At 41.0% G+C, this 23,642-nt stretch overlaps 1 protein-coding gene across 10 annotated transcripts in view; it reads right to left on the reverse strand.

Annotated features, from left to right (window-relative positions):
• LOC116036703 (protein 4.1-like) overlaps positions 1 to 23,642 on the reverse strand; it is an 89,364-nt gene that overhangs the window by 3,899 nt on the left and 61,823 nt on the right. For 3 of the 10 annotated variants that reach the window (XM_036001729.1, XM_031280286.2, XM_031280279.2), the window contains exons 14-22: positions 22,714 to 22,749; positions 18,861 to 19,007; positions 17,528 to 17,614; positions 15,836 to 17,242; positions 12,978 to 13,028; positions 10,998 to 11,357; positions 10,416 to 10,544; positions 2,403 to 2,462; positions 357 to 452 (exon numbers count right to left, since the gene is read on the reverse strand). In XM_036001729.1, coding sequence (XP_035857622.1) covers positions 357 to 452; positions 2,403 to 2,462; positions 10,416 to 10,544; positions 10,998 to 11,357; positions 12,978 to 13,028; positions 15,836 to 17,242; positions 17,528 to 17,614; positions 18,861 to 19,007; positions 22,714 to 22,749 — 2,373 coding nt within the window. The remainder of the gene's footprint in view (positions 1 to 356; positions 453 to 2,402; positions 2,463 to 10,415; positions 10,545 to 10,997; positions 11,358 to 12,977; positions 13,029 to 15,835; positions 17,243 to 17,527; positions 17,615 to 18,860; positions 19,008 to 22,713; positions 22,750 to 23,642) is intronic. The other 7 variants (XM_036001730.1, XM_031280305.2, XM_031280296.2 and 4 more) reach the window with 5 other exon arrangements.

Raw genomic sequence — 23,642 nt, forward strand, 5'->3', positions numbered from 1 at the left:
ATTGAATGGATCATAAGCTAATTACCAACTAAAAATGTCACTTCATGGAGGACAAAGTCTCAGTAAAGACAGGTATTGTTGTAAAGCCTATTGGAGTTCATAACATTGTTACTGTAGATTACATTTTGTGAACTGAATTGTACATATATTGTTCCTAATCATTTACTATATGTCAATAAAAACAAAATAATCGAATTAATTACATGTATTAGTTTTAGTTGATCATCTACTCCAATGTGTCGACAAGGAGGGATGGATGAGACATATTTAGGAGTGTACCACAAGATACAGACATGGTGGGCTGACTCCAAGCTCCAGTCATTAAACTGTAACCATGGGAACAGATAAAGTGTTACCTTGGTAACTTGAGTTGTGGTTGCTGAGGTGACGCTCTCAGCGGTGATGGTCAGCGGGGACACAACAGACTCCCTCCCCTGGGTTCCAGCTTTTACCTATAGCACATTCATTAGAGGGGAGTCATATACACATGTGGGGGACACACTGCAGACACACTGTGTGTGTGTGTGTGTGTGTGTGTGTGTGTGTGTGTGTGTGTGTGTGTGTGTGTGTGGTGTGTGTGTGTGTGTGTGTGTGTGTGTGTGTGTGGTGTGTGGACGGAGCGCTCTGATGATACTTCAACCATGTGCGTCACACACTTCCTCACTTCCAGAGATATCCTGACTTTTTTTCCCCCCAGTATTGGTCCAATTCCAACAATACATTTCCAATTATTATATTATTTTTGTACATTATTTGTCTTTTTTGTTAGGCCTTTCCTGGTAAAGGCCCACGTCATTAACCTTCCTGTTGTCCTCGAGTCAAATTTGACCCGTTTTCAAAGTTTCTATATCAGAAATATGGGTTTCTTTTAACCAAATTACCCAAAAATAACAGGGATGGTTTCATACAACGCTCTTCGCAGGTAAAATTAATGATCACTTTTATTCAATTTTGGGTGTTTTATTCAATTTGATATGGCATTTGAAAAAAAAAGACTGAAATGGTTTCAAAACAGTCTATCCTGACTAAACATTGACATATACCAGTGATTATCCACTCGGCATCCTCTGATCTGAACTATTTGTTAAATTTAGACATAATATTATATAAATGAGCAGTCTGGCTATCACCAGACCAAGCTCAATCTTTTAAGATTGAACATTAGTCTGGGGAGTCTGCTCTGTATTTTCTACCGCACAAGAGGCATGATCAACAGGCATAGTTCAAATCACTCTGTACGCAATTGGATAGTCCTTCAACCAATCAGACCAACGATCCGGGTGACGTAGCAGCGACAGCGGCATCAACGGGTTGCTGCGCTTCGGTGGCCGCCATGTTGAATGTAAACAAAAAGCTGCTTGGTCGCTTCTCTATCGTCATCGTGTTAAACCCGCCAATAGCACGCCAGTAGGATAAGCCAGTTTGTGATTGGTCCCCGCAAATTTGTAACGGAAGCAGGATAGATAAACGTACAGGTTTCCAGCCTGAGCTGCAGGGAGAAATCAAATCGCCGGCAGATCAGGCTGGGTTTACTCAGTCTAATAAATGAGGTTTATTGACCATGAATTTCAAAAATAAGTGTAAAACTAGTGGTCATAAGTTGGTGTTAGTGGCATATATGCCAAAAATGTAGAAAGAAGTGACACAAGCGTCGAAAAAAAAGCTTAAAAAACTTGGAAAAAGGCAACAAAAATGTCAAAAAAGTGTTAATTTTCTATTTTGACAAGTTGCATAGTACGCAGTAAGACAACACAAAGGTTACAGGTGCCCGGTGGAGTTGCACCAAAGTGCATTGTGCTTCCTCATAAAACATTACTTGGCAATGCCAAATACTTTAAAGCTTCACAATCGTGTGAAACCATTGGCAGTAGTGTGTACCGTGCCACTCGTGGGCACGACTGCATGTGGGCGTGCATGGGACAAACAAAACGGGGACCCACTCATAGAAAATTGGCTCCGTAGCTCTGCAAAAGGTCAAAAACTCCACAGGGAACCTTGAAGTTTGTAACGCAGGCTTTTCTGTTGAAAATTTGAATTTCAGCTTTTGACAGAAAATAAAAGTGAGAAATAATCAGTTATTCCAAACACTGGTAGTAAAAAAATATTCATCTAGCCTAAATTTTCACATCCACATTCTGTTTCATAAAACTGAGTCATTATTATGACATAAAATACAAGTGTCATGGCAACCAGTACTGCAAACATGCTCAGACACACACAGATGTTGGTTTTTTTTTCTTTTTTCAAACATTGTTCATTTTTTTACACTTATAGAGAAGGGTATGAAGTAAAAGTCGAGGTTACAAAAGGGGACAGCAACATCACAATGGCATAAGTTTCTTCATACGCCGCCACACACACATGCTGTCACACTAATGTATTTCCTCTGTGAAGATACTTACAGGGGAGCCATTTTCTTTGAGGGCTGCAGGAGCCTCCAGAGGGCTGATGACTCCATAGTTCTAAAGGAGAGAGAGAAACAGACTTGTGGGCAGAGTCTTTATTAACTTCCTCATATGAAGTAAGGCCAGCTACATCAAAAAAATACAATAGGTGATCATACATTGGCTCAATCCCAAAGTGAGCCCTGAGGACTGAGGACTTAATTGATCTCAGGTGCTAAGTGAGTGAGTGTGTGAGGCCACATGGGCTCAGATATGTATAAATGGGATTGGGACAGCACTTCACGAGATCACATGTTACCTTGGCGACGTTTAATAACAAAGATGTTGCTGACACTTGCCGGTTTGGGAATTTTCATTTTAAGTTTGTAGCTTTCCACACGGCCAAGGCACAGGACACGGCTGCCTGATTCCAAATTTTTTTAGACTCTTGTTTTACGAGCTGGACAACAGGTTGGTCTGTGTTCCGTGGTTGTGTGTCGTGCTGTTGTTTACCTTTTGTAATTCCCGGATTTCCCTTTAGTCTCCGTGGTAAACGTCACAACGCTTTGAACTGTGGGTAACTCCCTTTGGTGAAGTCTGCATCGATGCAGACTCACGGAAAGGGCTCGGTAAGTGTGTACCCAAACCCTCACGCCCTTTGAAATTCGACATTGGGACAACCCTAAACCCTTACGAATTTCGCAAGAGCACGCACCAAAGGCAGTGAGTCTTTGAGTTCGGACTTTGGGATTGGGCCATTACTTCAATCATCCTATTGGAAATACACATAAGTCCAGATGGACCTCCTATCTATTTAAAGCAGCCTTTTGGGGCGCCAGCAGACCAAACTATATAAACACAAATAGACATACTATCACCTTATAAAGTGGTTTTGGTGAACATGTTAACTAACAGTTACTGATTTACAGCAGCAACATCAGCATGTATTTCATTTGGAATTATGTTCTGGTCACTCAACAAATGTAAGAGCAATTTTATCTTTCCTTGTCTGTTTTGTGCTAAGCAGGTAGTGTGCCGTTGGTTTTTAGAGCATTTTCTCTGAAAACAGCGGCCTGCTGTGCCCGAAAACAAGGCAATGAGAGGTTTGAGAGTGAACGAACAATAGTAAAGCCGAGGGGAGCTGCAGATTCAGGTGATAATTCTCTGAAGGTTCATCATTACGAGTGACATCTTTCACATCGTCTAATAGTTTTCACGTTGTCATTTGATACATTAATATAAAAACACCAATGAGATGCTTAAAAGGCCATAAAACCAAAGCAATGAGCCAAAAGATGCTAAGATACTACATACTAGTGCTGTGGGAAACTGCAGTGTGGGGTGATTACAAGCAACCCCTTTCACAATACACACAGAGATATTTGATCCTTTTTTTTAAATAAAAATATGGATTAGTACAGCCTTAAAGACTGTAAGACATCATGTCTCAAATCTATACTACATACTAGTTTAATACAGTATGCAATAAATACCAATAATACCATACTGTTTTAAAAGTTAGTATGCAAAAACATATTTTACCATTTTATACTAACAGGAAATGATACACTGTCTCATGTCGATCAATGTCAATCAAACTGCAACTTTGGAAAGCTACTGCCAATTGAACTTCACAAAGAGACATCCAAATGTTTTCCTAAGTAATATTAAATTGCATTGTGGGAGAATAGTGTGCAGCACCACACTCAAAAATGGACCGTATTTAGTATATCTGTCTGCTTTGATTGTACTTGAATTCACCTTTTCTTTTACACCCTACATACTCAAAAGCAGCTTAGAATCAGCATGTAGTATAGAATAGGAACACGGCATAGACCGTTTTTCATAGCAGACATGGCAGGAAAATAATACTGTAGGTGTATTAAATAACCAAAATAATAACTGCACCACAGTTACTTGTTATAATTCCAGGACCCTGGTATTAGGGTTTCTGTAGGTTTCACCAAACTTAAGACTTTTTAAGATCTTTTTAGGACCATTATGAATGAAATTTAAGACCTTTATCAAAACATCAACTGAGCCCAAAATTCAGCTTTTTGAAGCCAAGTATCGCTGAACTTCCACTTCCACATAGCTGAAGAATAAAATCCGTTTTATGTGCGTGGTACAATCCGAAAGAGACTCGCACCAATAACACGAAAGCTGATTGGCTGCAATATAAGTTGCATGTTGGTCTCATTTGTAGTCGTAATACAGTGAATTCTATTTGGACTACAAAAGAAAGAACTACAGCAACACGGAATCAATAAAAATGAGCATTAGAGGTAGCGTTGCGTGGACATAGGAGACCTGTTTAAAAGTATTTAAAGTGCTTATATTATGCTCATTTTCAGGTTCATAATTGTATTTAGAGGTTTAGAATAGGTTTATGTGGTTTAATTTTCAAAAAACACCATATTTTTGTTGTACTGCACATTGCTGCAGCTCCTCTTTTCACCCTGTGTGTTGAGCTCTCTGTTTTAGCTACAGAGTGAGACATCTCCCTTCTGTTCCATCTTTGTTGGGAGTCGCACATGCTCAGTAGCTAGGTAGGGACTACTAGCCAGTCAGAAGCAGAGAATGAGGGAGTGCTACGCTAGCAGCTAGCTGTTGGAGATGGTAAGTCCCTTTGGGGTGGACTTTGGGCTTTTTCACTTTGTAAACCTATAACGTGCACAAAAAGATATATAACACAATAAAGGAAAGGGAAAAAGCCAAAAAGCATAAAATGAGCACCTTAAGACCTAGAACACAATCCTTCAGCGGACTTTTTAAGGCCTAAAATTTTGATTTAGAAATTTAAGACTTTTTAAGACCCCGCAGAAACCTTGTTCACAGCAGACATTTTGACGTGTCATTGCAGGAAAAGCACAGGTGTAATTGATAACATACTTAGCAAACACATTCCATTTAAGGGAGCTACTGTATACTTCCAGGGTTCTGGTATTGTGCTTACTGGCTCACTGTCACGGCTTACTGAGACACCTGATGGAACTGAGCCCTCATTAATTAAACCAAATTTGTTTCACTTGTGCTTTTCTGCTATGACGAGCCAAAATGTCTGCCGTAACAAAGCTCTATTGTTAATGCTGGCTCGCTAACAGCGCTCGCTGACTGGAGCCTTCGGTAATGCCATTAGTTCCACCTGTGGTGAACAGTCCCAATTTCTGCCTATGGAACCACAAGCAGAAAACAACAAACACATCGTATGGATGAAGTGTGTTTGTGTGTTGACTTCTTGTCTTTCAGTACTTTTGTGATAAGGATGATATGGAGCCATTAAGCAATCTGATACATTAATGTCAGTAACACAGCAATGATGAGTTCAAGTTTGCTAACATAACCATAAGCTATTGGTCATACCAGACCAAGAGACGCTGTAGCAGACAAATTCCTGAGTGTATGGGGGTGGCAAGGCCTTTTTGATTTTAAAAATCTAAGACAACCTTTTTTTTTTTTTTACTAATACAGTTGGTCTATATCTTAACGTTTCTTTAATTTAGGACCTGACCACGAGCTCTTTTCACAGAGCCATTAAAACAACCAAAGAGCTAATGGAACAATGGCCAAGCGTCAGGGCGAAGAAAACAATACATTTGTCTTAAAAAAAAGAAGCTCAAACTGCATCCAAATGGCTCGTTTTACACAAACTTCCTGCAGTTATTGCGTTCACTATTTGGGTTAATTGCAGAGTTTATCAGTTGTTTTGAACCATTATTGTTACTTATTGTCTTTCAGAACTTTTGTGATAAAAAACACATATCTGAGACATTGCTGAAATATGAAGCCATTAAGCAAGCTGATAAAATAATTTGGTAACACTTTACTTGAAGGTATCTACATAAGAGTGACATGACACTGTCATGAACACATGACACTGTCATGACACATGAACCCTAACTCTAACCCTAACTTGTCATGAAAAAAACCGAATGACACTTAATGACAGAAGTTATGTCATAAACGTTTATGACTTGTTTATAATGTTTATGACATGTTCTTGACAGTGTCATGTCACTCTTATGTAGATACCTTCAAGTAAAGTGTAACCAATAATGTCAGTAACACAGCAATGATGAGTTAAAGTTTGCTAACATAACCATAAGCTACTGGTCATACCAGACCAAGAGATGCTGTAGCAGACAAATTGTGTATTGAAGTGTATTAAAATGAGCAAAAGTGCATTTACTGCTTGTGATTTTATAAGAGAGGGGAAGAGGTGTTCTTTTGTCATTTAAAAGCTACACAGTCTCACTTCAGAGCAACTGAATGGACACATGTACTGTAAATGCTTCTAATGCACTGGTTCCCAACCTGAGGGTCCCCCACTAGGGGTCGCCAAAGCTTCAGGAGGGGTCGCAAGGTCTTCTAGATTTTTAGAATCTAAGACAACCTTTTTTTTCCCTTTTTTTTAATATACAGTTGGTCTATATCTTAACGTTTCATTAATTTCTGTGAAAAAAAACTAAATTAAATTGTTATTTTTAAACTTTGGATTATTAATTAGGATATAAACTGGGGCACGGTTAGGACCTGACCACGAGCTCTTTTCACAGAGCCTTCCCTCTCTGTTAAACAGTCCCGTCCTGCATTAGAAAAGTACGCCATTAAAACAACCAAAGAGCTAATGGAACAATGGCCAAGCATCAGGGCAAAGAAAATACATTTGTCCCAAAAAAAAGCCTATTAAGTATGTGTGATTGCTGAAAAAAAAATAAACATAATACAGAGAATAGTATTAAAAGTAAAAAAATAACAGGAAAGCATATCATTGATACAATATTCACAGGAAATGATCTGCTCAAAATTCATCCAAGCTCAAATCGCTTGTTTTACACAAACTTCCTGCAGTTATCCACTATTTGGGTTAATTGTACAGTTTATCAGTTGTTTTGTATTTTTCAAGTTATAAAAAAAAAAAACTTATATACATAAACATGAGTCCAACATATTAGCAAAGATAAATCAGCCTAGTTGTGATTTTGATTTACACATTGATGATAGGCTTACTGGTCTTTAGGTAAGGTAGCAACTAAGGTAGCCATCCACAGATACAGCTAAGCTTAAGGATTTGTGCTACATGTATGTTTAACATTAAAATACAATATGTAAATATATGAATTTGTCAATAATTTTAAACAATGTGTAGTAGGGGGTCACTGCTTCGTCTCTCTCTCAGCTAAGAGGTCATTGGCCTAAAAAAAAAAACTAAGTTAAAGTTATAAGTTATAAAAATATAATCAAGATACTCTGAACAATGTGATATAATCTCTTTAGCTTTATGTAAGAGGAGTGCGTGCACATTTTTGCCTAGATGAGTTGTGAAAGGTTTTGTATTGACAACATATTTCATAGCCATAGACTGACAATCAAACGTGTATATGTGATGAACAGTTTATGAAGGCAATCCTCGAGATGAGCACATTCCTTTGACTACAGTCTGGTGGCAATGCAACCCAAATTCAAAAGCTGTCGCTGACATGCAGGCAGCTGGCAGCATCCGATCCTTTGTGCTGCCGAGAGACTCGACAGACATGACATGGCTCCCTCTGCTGGCTAAACAACGTCGGTGCTGGAGATCTTTGTCTGCCCGTCGATGACGTCATCCTCCATTTGCTGCAGATGCACACTCCAAAGATGTCTTACTCTGACGTCTTAGAAGATTGGACTTAACACTGATCTGGCACTTCAAAGCCACCCACTCTACATCATTGCCTGAGTTCATCCACACCATTAGCTGAATGGCAATGATTACATTTTAATAAGGCACCTGTGGGACACTCAAGCCAGCACTCAAATCTTTGCCTGTGGAGATGAATGGAATTCACACCTGCTTTCATCATCCTCATTAATACACTGTCAATACTTTAATCACTCCATAATGGTACAATTATGTCATCCCTGTCTGGGGAATATGGGCTTCATGTCACGGCGGCCTAAAGAAAATGCTTCCTCCTCTAATCAAGACCAACTTCAGAGCTCAGAAAAAACATTTCATTTTTCATTGCAAGGCCAATACAATACATTCTTATATAAATTATGACAAAAAGAAAAGGAACAAGAGGAAAAGTAAAGGTATATCTGATAAATTAGTAGGGTAACGCTTTAGGTATCTACATAAGAGTGACATGACACTGTCATGACCACACAAGACACTGTCATGACACAGTCACGACACATGAATCCTAACCCTAACCATAACCATAACTTGTCATGCCAAAAACCGAATGACACTTACTAAAAGAAGAGTTATGTCATAAACGTTTATGACTTGTTTATAATGTTTATGACATGTTCATGACAGTGTCATGTCACTCTTATGTAGATACCTTCAAGTGTAACCATTAGTAGATTGATACCAGCATGTCTTTTGGATTATGAAGCTACAGCCAGCAGCAAGTTAGCATAAAGACTAGAAACAGGGGGAAACAGCTAGCCTGGCTCTGTCTGATGGTAACAAAGTCTGCTTACCAGCACCCCTAAAGCTCACTAATTAAGTTGGTATATATTGTTTGTGAAATCCGTACAAAAAAGTGTAAAAATGACAGTGACTCTCACCACGAGGTTGACAGGCAACCAATGGAGACTCCGGGAAGTCACTGCGCCCAGCCAAAAGAAATCATCCGGCACATAGTCTAGCTTTGCCAGACCCTCCTCCACCGCGGCGCTGCAGAGGAGGGTCTGGCTAGTCCACACAGCATTCCGGGATGGGAGAAAAACGTGCTCTGGTTTATTGGCATTTCTTTAAACCAGTCACAATTCTCTTGGGTGGTGCTAGGCACCGGGAAAAGCCGCGGTGCTGCTGCGAAATAGCCTCAAGAAGGAACTTGTTTTGGTGAAACGTGTGAGTTCAAAAGTAGTTTTAGTCGTGCAACAGAAAACTCAGATTGGACAGATAGTCTAGCTAGCTGTCTGGATTTACCCTGCAGAGATCTGAGGAGCAGTTAACCATAGTCCTCAGAAATCAACCGGAGTTGATTACAAAATAAAGGTAGCCCAAGGTAACGGATATCTGGCCTAAATGTGAAATCCGGCGGGATTTCCTACGGCAACGGAGCAATCCCGGAAATAGAATGTCAAGGATATGGACTATGCGGCACATCACCTCCTGTAAAACCATAACGTGTCCTTTTAAACACTTTAACAAGATATCATTTAATTAGTGTGTAACAGGCTGCTGGTTGTATCTTTATGTTGGACAAATATGAGAGTGATCGATCATCTCATCTGACTCTCAGCAACAACAATAAAACAACATGTACTTCCCAAAATGTCAAACTATTCCTTTCACAAATATTGGGTCTGAATAAAAAATATGTACCTGACTTTAAAGTGCTCATATTATGCTTTTTGGCTTTTTCCCTTCTCTTTATTGTGTTATATATCTTTTTTGTGCACGTTATAGGTTTACAAAGTGAAAAAGCCCAAAGTCCACCTCCAGAGAAAACACTGTTCACAAACTGCTCCAAACAGCTCTATTGTAGTCCAGCCTTTACTTCAGAGACAAACGTGGTCACTTTGTAACACACGTTATAATGCTCACCTAGCTGCTAGCATGGCACGACCTCATACTCTGCAACTGACAAGCTAGCAGTACTTACTGCACATGTGAAACTCCCAACAAAGATGGTACAGAAGTGAGATGTCTCACTCTGTAGCTAAAACAGAGAGCTCAACACACAGGGTGAAAAGAGGAGCTGCAGCAATGTGCAGTACAACAATAATATAGTGTTTTCTGAAAATTAAACCACGTAAACCTATTCTGTTACAATCTCTAAATACAATTATGAACCTGAAAATGAGCATAATATGAGCACGTTCAGAACACTAAAAGTGTAGCTTAGCTACTTAATGTTTGGAAAACAGTTTACTGTAAGATACAATGCTACATGCATTTCTCTCACTGGCTGGAACAGTGGATCACTATACACGAAGGTTTAAAAAAAAAAAAAAAGGCAGCCAATGTGGGACAGCAACACATTGTTCATGACAGTTTAGTAAGGTTTACTTATATTCTTATTGTGGCTTTACCTGCGGTGAGACATTCATGATGTTGGGGTGGATCTCCGATCCATTCGTATGTGTCTCCGTCTTGGTGTCACCCCTCTTCAGCATATGGGCCACGCTCACAGCACTGGCTTCTTTCTTTGCCACAGGAGGCTGGGTGAAATACAAACAGTACAGTTGAGCCAATCAACATCGACTTTTCTTCATAGAAAGACAACGCAATCATTACGATCAGCATATATTTTAGAACAGAACTTATGAACACTGTTTGCTTAAAAGGAACAAACACTGAAATACAATAGTTTTTATTAGACTGTTCGGCTTGATGAAAACATGCAAATGATGATGCAGCGGCAGGGGAATTTAAAGAAACAAAATGGGTGAAAATTTCATAACATAATACAGTACATCAACACAAAGAATAAAACATGGAGAGTGTGGAACAAAGTTGAAACATGAACAAAATGTAACACAATTCAAACAAATGGTCCAATAACAACAAAAAATGATTTAAAAAGCTGCAGGTAGTTATGGCACCAAGTCCAGCCACGCAGGCTGAATCCAGTGAGTGATGTTGATGAAGGATGAATACATTCATCGGTCTACCTCATGATGTCTTCCCTCCTCAGGAAGCTTCTCCTCTATGGGAGACTTGTCCCGGGAGCCCATTAGACGGGCAGAGTAGAACCTGGAAGTCTCCTCAAAGTCCTCCCGGCCCACCTCGGGCTGTCGATCCCTCTCTCCCAGCTCCGACATGCCCTTAGAGAAGTCCTCCACGCCGGAGTGGAGGTCCATGATGACGGTGAAGTCGACCTCAGCCTCCAGGCTGGACGTGGAGCTGACCGTCATGCTGGAGCACTTGCGCTCGATGCCCAGATGGCTTTCCCTCATGCAGGCCAGCGTGTCCCGCTCCTGCTCCTCCTCCGAGGCTATGCTCGGCTGAGGCCTCCTGTCCCCGAGCTCCTTCTGGGGCGGGTACAGACACAGGATCACCACTCTGAAAGGTTACATAACTGCAGACGGATGGATGACGAAGATGACATGGAATGGCATGGCAAGTATCATCCTTGTGTTTGAGGGGTTTCGTGTTTGCTGGGATTCATGGAGGATTCAAAATCAGAGCCCTTGTACATGCAATGTATCCTAAATATACAGGGGGTGGGGGGGGGGGGTCACAGGGCATGCAGTCATGTCAGAAATGAAAAGTTGAATGACGGTAGGATGATGAATAGGGTTTGAACTACAACAGTGGCTCGAACCTAGGGGACACAACTAGTTATCGAAAGATAAATAAGAAAAAGAAAAGGAAATATTTCTACCAAACTAAATAAGGACTATTTTTGTAGTCTTTGATTGTTTTTTGTGATTACTAGATCCTAACACTAAAGTAAATGCAGCAACTTTTTGAGGTCAAAACTTCATTAAGATCAGAATCCGACTTTTTTACGTCTGTTTTTCTTACTACTATGTACAGTCTTAGCTAATTCTCCTATTTAATTTTTCCGTAACTGAAAAAAATATACATCTTAATGAACCAATATTACATTACATTACATGTCATTCAGCCGACGCTTTTATCCAAAGCGACTTACAATTGCTATATATGTCAGAGGTTGCACGCCTCTGGAGCAACTAGGGGTTAAGTGTCTTGCTCAGGGACACATTGGTTGATGTATCGCAGTGGGAATAGAACCCAGATCTCCCACCCACTGCGCCATCACCACCCATCAATCAATATATTCGTAATTCAGTGTATTATTCCATTTAACTAAATGAGGCAGCAGCTAAATCAAATGATGATGGAGAAAAAACACTGCTAATGTTAAAGTCCTGCTGTACATGATCAGAAGAAAGTTTATTTTCTTAAAGAAACTAGGTGAAATTAACAGGAAAGACAAGAAACATGTTGCAGTTTCTCTGAGCATTCTGTGACGATTATCCGAGAGGTCAGTATTTCCATTTTTAGGTATTATGTAGGTTCTATGACAACGATTTCTTGGGTAAAATAATCAGCCTAAAAAGGCATGAAATGAAGGACGAAATGAAATGTTACGCAGTGTCCTAGTCGGCCTGAAAACTCTCAACTTTATAGCTTCTGGGGTCACTACTCTCTGCCTTTATATGCAACAGCTCACTAAAAGCATTCAAATAAAACAAGGGAAAGAAAAAGTACTGACATGCAACCTGTGACGACACACAGCTCTGTTTTAAGGGGTGACGAGCCATAAAAGCAAGGAACCACTGAACTGCAATGAAGGTCCTGAGGCAGCTCATTTAAAGTAATGCCATTAATTACACGTTCACCAGCTAATTAGACCACAGTAAAAACTAGATCATGTCAGCAATAGCCAAGCGCAAGGGGTTTTGTTTTCCACCCACACATTCAATTCAAACTCATGATGATGGATGATTGCAAATATATAGCCAGTGAAAAGTAGCATACTTCATCCTTCATAGCTTTTGGCTATAATTTTTATACATCATCAGAAAGTGGTGCAGTCAGTTAGAAGGCATGCCATTTACCCAGAGAGGAAAAGAGATGATGGGTGGAGCATATGAAGGTGGGTTAAAATGTGAATGAATAACCTTGAAATCAGCAAACGGCTCTTCATAAATGGCAGGAGTGGAGACAGGCTCCTGCAGGGGGAAGCAGAGGAAAGAGCAGAGAGAGCATCTAAAGGTTAGCACAAGCTGAAGTGGTCAGTGGACTGACAGACCACCACACAAACAGAAATCCTAACAGCAGAGCTTGACTGGAGCCTGAAGATATGTGCTCAGTGTGTTCTGAGCCCAAGATATTTCAGTCCCAACCTAAACTAGGGATCCTGGTGTACTGCTCAGTTACACTCCAAATCTTAATATTAGCCAGACATTTCAAAGTAGCTAATAATTCAGTTAGTAATTTTTTTTATGTCTTTTAAATGACTCAAACCCAAGTTTAGGTGAGAAATTCAGCCAGACCCAATCAAAGCCCACTGGGTCTGTTCAGATCCAGTCAGGTCCTAATGTATTCAGGCACAAATTTCAAGCACTGCTCTACATTAGCATACAGCGATGCAGTTGAGAGGACAGAAAAGAGGTGAGCTTAACTGCAACAAAATCAACATTTACAGCCAGGGTTATTTCTTAGAATTAGCAGAGGCAGGACAATAGAATCATGCAGTTGTATTATGAGCAGGTTTTCAGCATAGCAGCAGCCATTCATTGACCAACTGAGAAAATGTTGCAACGCTACGCACCTCGAATTTCAATAAGGGAGTATTCAAATAATATTGTCAAATAATATTGTTAAATGTCCAATAAAAAGGTGCCGCGGTGCATTTCAAAGCCTGTCAAAACGACTGTGCGAATGGGTCCTAATATTTTCTCACGCTCCCCGAGTCCAATCTGATCTTGATAAGATTGTCACTCGCCAGTGAGGTCGTTCGCACACAGAGCTACGCAACACCTCTTCTCATGTCAGTTTCAGCCAATATATGCAGGAGTTTGACTCAGATGAAAAGGTAGGAAATGATGAAAGCTGTCACGTCTATTCACTGCAAATTCCTTTCATTCCAGTGCCAAACGCGTGCAAGCTCCTAATGATACCAACAGTGAAATGAAAGCAGCAAATCTGACTGTGTCAGGCACTGAGCTGTGGTGTCTGGCTGCTCGCTGCCTGCTGGGGGTTCACAGTTGGAGGAACCAATGTGTTTACTTCACCTCTTAGTTTTCTATCCAAGGAGAATACTGCATCTGATTTATGATTTATTTTTTTATAACCAATCAGAAGGTTCGAGGGATATTGTGTTAAAGGTCCCATGGCATGACAATTTCACTTTATGAGGTTTTTTAACATTAATATGCGTTCCCCTAGCCTGCCTATGGTCCCCCAATGGCTAGAAATGGCGATAGGTGTAAACCGAGCCCTGGGTATCCTGCTCTGCCTTTGAGAAAATGAAAGCTCAGATGGGCCGATCTGGAATCTTCCTCCTTATGATGTCAGAAGGGGAAAGGTTACCTCCCCTTTCTCTGCTTTGCCCGCCCAGAGAATTTGGCCCGACCATGAGAAAGAGAGAGACATCATGGCTTGCAAACAAACAAACAAAGTGGCAGTTGGTCAAGGCCACACCCCCCACCCTCCACCTTGCCCCCCCCCCCCCTCTCTCCTCCTCAATAGCATTTAAAGCTACAGACACAGAAATGGCACATCCTAAGGAAAGCTCATTGTGGGACTGGCTTGTAGTGGCTGTAATTCTGCACCAAGGCTGAATTTCGGGAAAGAGACTTCAGATACAGTATTAGGGGACCACTAAGGTCTATATAAAAGAGACTTCAGATACAGTATTAGGGGACCACTAAGGCCTATATAAAAGAGACTTCAGATACAGTATTAGGGGACCACTAAGGCCTACATAAAAGAGACTTCAGATACAGTATTAGGGGACCACTAAGGCCTATATAAAAGAGACTTCAGATACAGTATTAGGGGACCACTAAGGCCTACATAAAAGAGACTTCAGATACAGTATTAGGGGACCACTAAGGCCTATATAAAAGAGACTTCAGATACAGTATTAGGGGACCACTAAGGCCTATATAAAAGAGACTTCAGATACAGTATTAGGGGACCACTAAGGTCTATATAAAAGAGACTTCAGATACAGTATTAGGGGACCACTAAGGCCTATATAAAAGAGACTTCAGATACAGTATTAGGGGACCACTAAGGCCTATACAAAAGCATCCAAAAAGCAGCATGTCATAGGACCTTTAATTCTGTTGATGCAAGTTCATCAGATTGATTCGTCGTTTCGCAATCATTTGTGCACAAACCAATTCTATACTACATTTATCTCTAATTTTGGGAAATAATAGCCGTCTGTTGTAAAGTAACGGATAACAGTACTTTTCACCCTTTCGTCCTCAAATTAGTGTGCAATAAATCATATGTTTTTATACTTCCAGTATGAAAATGGCACGGAGATGTGCAAAAGTCATCGGAGCGAATAAAATGTAAGCCTTTCTTTCCTATCCACCCTCCGACAGAGAACGTGAGCTGGAAGGAAATTTGAGGCTCACAAGTTAGAGAAGGGGAAGACAAACCAACAACCAAAACATGAGATATTGATTTTTGTCCTTTTTTTTTTTTTTTTTTTAATTTCACAGCCAGTGGTGAGCTGTACAGATTTGCCAGACAGCTTGGTGCATGTTGAGGGCAATGGGAGGGGATAAATTGAGTTGCCGTGTGGGAAAATGTCCAAACTTTTAGACTTTTTTTGCCACAGGACGGAGCAAAAGTACCGCTCCGCCTGCTCTTCAAACAGGCACAAACAGGTAAGATGGATGAGTGTTTCAAGTCACTTAAAAACGTAGAAAACAAGAAATATGGCGTGCGAGTCTGTCTGAAGCTCATGCGATGCTTTAATTCCAATGACTGAAAAGCAGATGCCAAGCAGAGTTACCGAGTGTCTCTTCTTGGCTGCGTCCAGGCTCGGCTCCCTGCCGGCATTTCGGCTGTTCCGCAGTATTAGTCCAGACTCCCTGGCCTTCTGTGTTTTCACTGGCGGGGCTGGGGGAGCCATTTTGGGAAGCGCTGAAATCTTAGAGCCAAACGACTGACTCTCTGTAGGTCCTCTACCAGACTGATAGCTATCATCAGGATGTTCTGTTTTAGTGATACCCTCCAGATCTGTGGCGAATGCCGGATGGAAGGCAGTGGGGTCAGTCCAGGCGAGGTCTGAGGATCCCTCTGGAGAGCCGACCGACCAGCGATATTCTCTTCTGATGACCCGTGTGGGCTCGTCCTGTCCTGTCCTGTCCCTTTCATCCTTACACGCTATGCTCTTTGACCGCTCTGGCTTGAGAGGAACAATCCTGGAGATTTCTGACTGGTAGCTGCTGCCTGACAATCTCAGAAGAGCTGTCCTCTGACCTCTGTCTCCCATGAAACCCTCAATATCCTCTCCCCCAGAACTACTGATCTTCCTCTCATGCGTTCGGACCTGTCGCAGTTTTACCTCAGCTAGCTCTTTGTTGTCAATAAGGCCCTTCCCTCGCACCTTCATCACACACTCCCCTTTCCCACCTGCTAACAAACTGTCATGTTCTATCTTTCCGGGTCCGTTTACCGAGCCTACATCGATATCATCTGGCCCAAACTGGCTCACTTTTCTCTCTACCTGCTCTGTTACTTTAGTGGAGACCTCCCTGCTTTCTCCTTTTGATACATCCTCTTGTTGGTGGTCTTTATAGACCCTGACAGACTGATCCTTTCCTGATGCCTGATCATCTTTCGTTATCTCCACCGGGGATGATTCATTTCCTGCTTTAGAGGTTTTTTCTGGACTGTTGTCCGAGTCCTCATTTTCGTCTTCAGTAGAATCACTGCTTTCTTTCCAGTAGATGAGCTCGGCAGGCATTCCCAGGTTTAAGCTTTTGGGTCTCCTCTTTTTCCTTGGTTTAGAAGCTTTGCGTTCCTTTATCTGACATGAGCCCGGGGCCACATCATTTTCTGCCTCAGGGTCTGAGGCTTGAGATGGTTTACTTTGAGATTTGTCTTGAAACAAGTCTGCATTCTCAGATAATTGAATCAGAAAGCGACTTTTGTTAGTCGGCTGTGGCTCAGAGCATTCGTCTGCCTCTCTGGATGATTTTGTTGATGGAAATTCATCAATATGGCTTTTCATTTCTTTTCTGCCATACCCCGTTATCTCTTTATGTATCATCCTGGTAACATCTATCTCTTTTTCCAGCTCCTTTTTCTCCCATGAGGAATCAGATGTGAGAGATTTGTTCTTTTCTTCTGCCTTCCAGTCATGGTCCTGTTGATAAGTTTCTTGTTTTTCAATCAATACCCACTCCTCAGAGCCCTACATGTTGGTATAGATTAAACACAGTTAGACATGCCAAGCACAGCTGCTGCAAATAATGACATCTACACAATCATTTGAATCACACAAAGGGGAACACAATGTACGACTTATACATAGTAGAGTTTTGGTAAACATGAATTTACATGTAAAGGATTCATTGTACAGTATGTGGTGGTATTGGTTTTTATATTAGTTTTAATATATAGACATATGAATGATAATGATGCATGGTAGGTAGTGCATTTCACCAAACCACAAATGCTAGAGTGAGAGATGTGCAACCTCAGGTGAAGTCACCACAGTCTTCTGGAAGAAACCCTCAACAGACTGGCTGTTAACAGGGTCCTTTCCCACTGCTCGGCCCACCGACTGGCCAAGGCGAAGCAGAGGAGAGCGTTTAAAAGAGGAGGAAGAACAGACGTTAGAGCTCAGACTCGAAATGAGGGAGTAAGTTAGTAAGACGCACAATAAACCAATTCATGCAAAAGCAAGAAAATGAGGAAGGCAGAAAGAATCGGTGCTAACAGGACATATCTGAGTTTCTGTTGAAACTTTTTAATGAACTTGCAATCCCATGGCCCTGACAGCCACCCAATCCACATAACCAAATCAGAAGACATTTGCAATGCAAATGTTGTTGTTTTTTCTGTAACTACATCAAAGAGTTGAGATCGACTGAATCTTAGAGCACAGAGACTTTCCCAGCCTTCGACTGTCAGTCAAACAGAATACTAACACCCAAACCCACCCCCCCTACCTGGAATGAGACACACGGCAGATTACATTTTCTGCCGCAGACAATGTTTGACATTCTACGGGCATAATCTGATCGTCCCAGACCGCAGATGACAGATTGCCCGTAGACAATTTAGGCACCGGCAAAAACAGAACTATCCTACCTGAAGACTACAATTTCAGTGCACAGATCTTTAAAAAATGTAATTACAAAAATGTAATCAAAGCTGGAGAGCTTTCGTGATCTGGCATAAAAGGAAACTGTGTCACTGTTAGGCAATCAGGGAAAACGAACAAAAATATAGATAATTATTTCTCAAGTGCCTCACATATGTTGTCAAAAACATATTGACACTAATCTCATCAAGATGCTTCCTTCTGTGCTACTTGTCAGTCATCTTCAAGTACCTCTGAGATATTCTCAGAATTATTCCGGTACACCAGAGAGAGGCAGAATGCACATTATACACATTTCTTAAAATAAACTGCAGATTTTTCCAGTTTGTTCCTGTGAGCTGTAGTGTCTTTGCAGAGGAGGTACATGTTTGAACTGCCTGTAGGAAAAAGAAACTAAATAGCCATAACTACCTTCACTAATCATACCGGTACAGCATATCTTCAGGCCTGAATTATTCAAATGAAAAGAGCATACAAAAAACTTGTGCAAAACAAGTGTCTCCCTGTGACAAAAACATGGCCTGTTTTGCCTTGAATCAAGCAGCAAAAAGAGCAATTCAACATGACAGCGGCCAGACAGGAATATCAATGCCCTTTAATGGAATGTCAAGCATCAGAGCTCACTGGATTTGAGATATTAACCATAGTGGACTAATAAGAGCACACATAACCCCCCGCCCCCCTAGCCTAAGCCACTACTCACAGCCTTCTTCTCTGGTGTGCCAGCTGGGGAGGTGGATGACAGTTTCTCACGGTACGCCAGCTTGCTGTTCGGCTCCTTCAGGGTTCTCTTCAGCTCGTTGATGCTGGCCTGGTGCTTCAGCAAGACGTCCTTCGACTTATCCAGAAACTGGAGGAGAACGTGTGGAAGAAGAAGAACAAGAACAAGACGGAAAGAGAAGCGGGCGTGCATTAGCAGGACGTCAAGATTCTTTTCAACAGCAGGACTCACATCAACACATCGGATATGCATGACTGAACGGGATGTGAGATAACACCACATATACACAGGAGAAGATGCGTGAAGGTGTGAATTGCTTACACTTATGTTAACGACAGATTTGCTGGTGTTTTACTACTCCGTGCTGCATGGAGAGCAATGACATTTAAGATGCTACTGAATAGAGGTCGACCGATTCATCGGTTTTGCCGATTAATCAGCACCGATAGTTGATTGGTGGAACTATCGTTATCGGCAAAAATCCATAACGATAGTTTTTCCTGGTTGCGTCCGTTGCTGGAGCGGCTGAGAAGCGCGCGCTGTCATTCATTACACAGTATGCGAGAGCTGAGAAGGGTCTGCTGGCATCATGCATCACAATAGCGGCCTCTAGAGGCGAAATAAAAACTATCACTGATGCCTCGTGTTGTTTATTTTCGACACGTGTTACTGCGCGCTGCACGGAGAGCACATGCTGTGCGGAGAAGGCTGACATCAGATGCGCGTTTAAAGCATCGACAGCAAAAAGGTATGTATACAGTACATTTTGTCATATCATTATAAAGTTATTAATTTGTTGAATAGATGCTGCATTAGTAGAGAAAGAACAGCACAACAGTATGTTTGTTTGCTTTCGAGGCTGAGATGACGCTAAACATTAGTAGTAGGCTAACTTACCTCAAGCGGTTAAAACACTGACAAAAATAAACGCAAGTCCGACCCAAATGTCAGAATCAGAACCCTAAAGGATCGTCCACGATCCCAAACGGCACCTCTGATTCATATTTAGATAATTTAATAACAGTTAAACGTAGATACTTACTGATTGCTGCAACTAAAAGCTAACGAGCCGTCACGGGGGTGTCTTTGGTGTCTTTCTAGCCTTTACAGGTGATTTTCTATCCAGCCTGGAACTTGTGCCTTTTTTCGGGGTTGTTGAGCATTAAATCCAAACTGTTACATCCAAGATTTATCCACTTGATGTCCATAATTCATCAAGTTTTCGGGCATTTCTGCCGTTAACTCCGTGCTACCCATAGACAGTAGGTGCTACCGACAAGGGAATCTCCCATGATGCCTTTGTTTATGTTTTCAACCAATGGGAAGGCAGGTCCGTCACACATTACGCCTTATATGGTCATCCAAGTGAGAACAAAGAGTATAGTGGATAGATAGATAGATCCCTCCAGGTCAGAGATCGTCTGTTACCGTTCTAAACCGTTGTACTGAGAAGAATGGCGTCACTGTTTTGAGATTTGGCATACATTTGGGCCTTTTTTGAAGAAATGTAAATAGTTTGTCCTTTATATGAATTATAATGCTCATTATGTTTATTTTTGCACTGGATGACTCCAAATATGTAGGAGAACTGTTTTAGACAACACACATGCTTGTGTAGCATTGCTATGGGTGTAATATCAATAAATATGACATTATTATTTTGATTATTGGCAAAAGCGTCTGGACTTTTTTTGAAACAATGTATGTATTTTTTCAACTGTATAAGTTATAAATACTATCGGTCGATTAATCGGTTATCGGCAAATACGGCCAAACCTAGCTATCGGTATCGGTAAAATCCACTATCGGTCGACCTCTACTACTGAAGCTCACAGGAAACACAACAATTATAGTTACAACTGAATTAGTTTTTAAGACAATCAAGGCACTCACTGCAAAGTCGATGAATGAAGAAATGAATGTGTCACATCATACCCTCGGATAATTAAACTGAATTGGTTTGTTTGGACAGTCGGTGGTGGAAAGTTACTTACATTAAACCATACAGTTTTTGGTTACACTAATCATTCCTCATGTTCATATTGGCAAATACCATGGGGGACAAAATCCACAGACTTCTTCTAAAGCTTTTTTTAAGGGCTTTCCTTTATGTAGAACAGCCAAAGAGAGACCGGAAACAGGGGAAAGAGGGGGGAGGACATGCAGCAAAGGGCCTCGCGTCGGATTCGAACACGGGCCGCTGGCAAGAACTGAGCCTACATGGGGCGTGCACTCTACAAGGTTAGCTACAGGCCATCCCACACAGGCTTCCTTCTGTGTATGAATGTATTGTAGTGATGAATAGTGATTATAGTCTTTTAGTTGGAGCAGAATGTCACATTTTAGATGGTCTATGAGTTGTTTGCATTACATTTTGAGACATATACCTTCTAAACTTTCTCAGGTGGTTTCATTTAAATGACGAGGCCAGAGGAGGTCAGAATATCCAATATTTTCACAAGAAAGAAAAGCCCAAAAAGTGAATGCAAATGTGTTTGTGAAGTTTTATAGTTGCTACTTGCTTGGCTAACTATAGCATGGTTGTGCATAACGCTAAAACGACGTCTAGGATACTTTTCCTCGCATCAATGATGAAAAAGGATTGTCTACCTTGTAACATAAACGTCATCATATGTGTCGTGATTTCCCTGACAGACAACTCACGTCATGTGCAGTTGTAACAGACTAGCTACAGCTAGAACAGCTGCGTGTAGATGGAGATACTAAGAGCTGATTTTGGTTTCATTGAGATGATTGTTCATACTGCTCAGAGAAATATATTAAAAACACAAACCTCCGTTACTTCTCTCCTACGCTGTAAACATTGCCTTACACCATTAATCTCGTACAATGTACAGAATAATGATAGCACTGGTTCTTTACTAACATTAGCTTGCATATGTTTGGGAACCTGATAGCTGATGTTAGCAATGAAATGGTACCAAAATAACGTAAAACTATTATTACACTGGAAGGAACACTCCCGGACAAAGTCGTACTTCTTGGAATAATACGGCCACCGTAGGAGTTAACATGAGCTCAGAATGGGAGGGGCTAGAAAGTAATATTCAGTTGGTTGTCATATACAATTTCACCGCTAGATGGGAGAAATTCTTACACAATGTAGCTTTAACTTTACGGTTGGGTTTTTACAATAAAAGTATTTATTTTTAGGCATCAAATATGCATTTTTGACTTTTATGATATTTCTCTATTAACTATTTTCATAATCTTGTTTTACAGGCAGACTCGTATTTACAAAAAATAATGAGAAGATGCAATAAAAATGTCTAAATTAATTTCTCCATTACCTTGGTTGGCCCCAATTCTAGTCTGTGTAGCATATATTATGATGCATTTTGATGTTCAGTTGCATTGTACAACTATAAATGGTACTAAGAGGCTGCATGAATGCTAATAAAGTCGATGAAAGAACCCACCGAAAGCCCACAGATCCACACTGAACAGCATCTTTCACAGGGGCTATTTTTCTGCAGAAGGAGTACTTTTCATTTTGGTATTTCAAGTACATGTAGCTAATAATTCTTCTGTACTTTTACTTAAGTAGGATTTGAATGACATACTTTCTTTCCTTTGATTGATAACAGAGAGCTTTTTCGCTGGAGACTTTCAAAGCTACATTCTGAAAGTATTCTGTGCTCACAGCAGCCAGATGTTTCAAATGTCTGACATTTTAAAAGAAATACAAAAAATATCCTTTGGTCCAAGGTGCAGGCAAATCTCAATCTGTAAAAAAAACTCCAAAGAGTAAAGCTGTGAAGGAACAGCGGCACGCACGACAAAAAGCACAAGGGCTGAAGACAGGAACCTGTACCTCCTGTTTGTGCCGAGGAGTGGCCTCCTGGTCCAACTGAGAAGGATGAGTTGGGGCAGGAGGAGGGGCGAGCACAAGAGGGGTCAGAGGTGAAGAGTGCAGGGTCAGAGAGTGCAGGAACAAGGTCAGATGCAGACACAGGATGGTAGAAGGTAAGTCAGTCAGAGGACAGGCAGGCAGACAGACAAGCAGACAGACAGGAGGGCTAGATTTGTCCACTTGTTATCGTGCCAAGACAAATTTGGAAATGCATCCAAGTAGACATTTTGGAATAGATAAATAGCAAATATATCATTAGCATAAAAGTGGAGGTTGTTGTAGCTATCAACACTGCTCTTACCAATTGTGAAATCAAGACAGAAATATGTATGTTATAGTTTTTGATATCATTTCCTATATCAGTTCAAACTGGTTTCTAAAGCTTTTTTTGCATGTCGTATTGCCAAAATTCTATGCTTAAGTTTCAATGTGTCCTCGCTGTACCAATCACTGTCAGAATGTTTGCTGGGATGCTTAACTGTGACAAATAAACCCAGACACCACCTTAGCACCTTTACTTGCTCATATGGCAGAGGTGGGAGTAAGTCACAAGCAAGTCTCAAGTCTTACCCTGCAGTCACATTAGCTACGAAAGACAGCGACACACACTCGCTTGATGGGCGTTCCTGGGCGTGCCTAGCCTACCCCCGGTTACTTGGCAAAAGTAAACTCTAAGTAAATTCTCTGGTGCTACCTTCAAGCACGTCCCCTCTGTTTACTTTGTGGATAGACCCATAGATATACGTATGAATGTACAAATCTAAGGTTAGATTGTACAGGACCGGGAACGTGGACACCACTAAAATACGTTTTTCCTCCTTTTTCTCACAGCTTTGCGGAACTAAAGTTTGATCGATTTGTTTCTGTGAACGTTTGACACGGTGACGCTT

The sequence above is a fragment of the Sander lucioperca genome, chromosome 6 (genome assembly GCF_008315115.2).
Source record: "Sander lucioperca isolate FBNREF2018 chromosome 6, SLUC_FBN_1.2, whole genome shotgun sequence".
Classification (NCBI taxonomy): Eukaryota; Metazoa; Chordata; class Actinopteri; order Perciformes; family Percidae; genus Sander; species Sander lucioperca.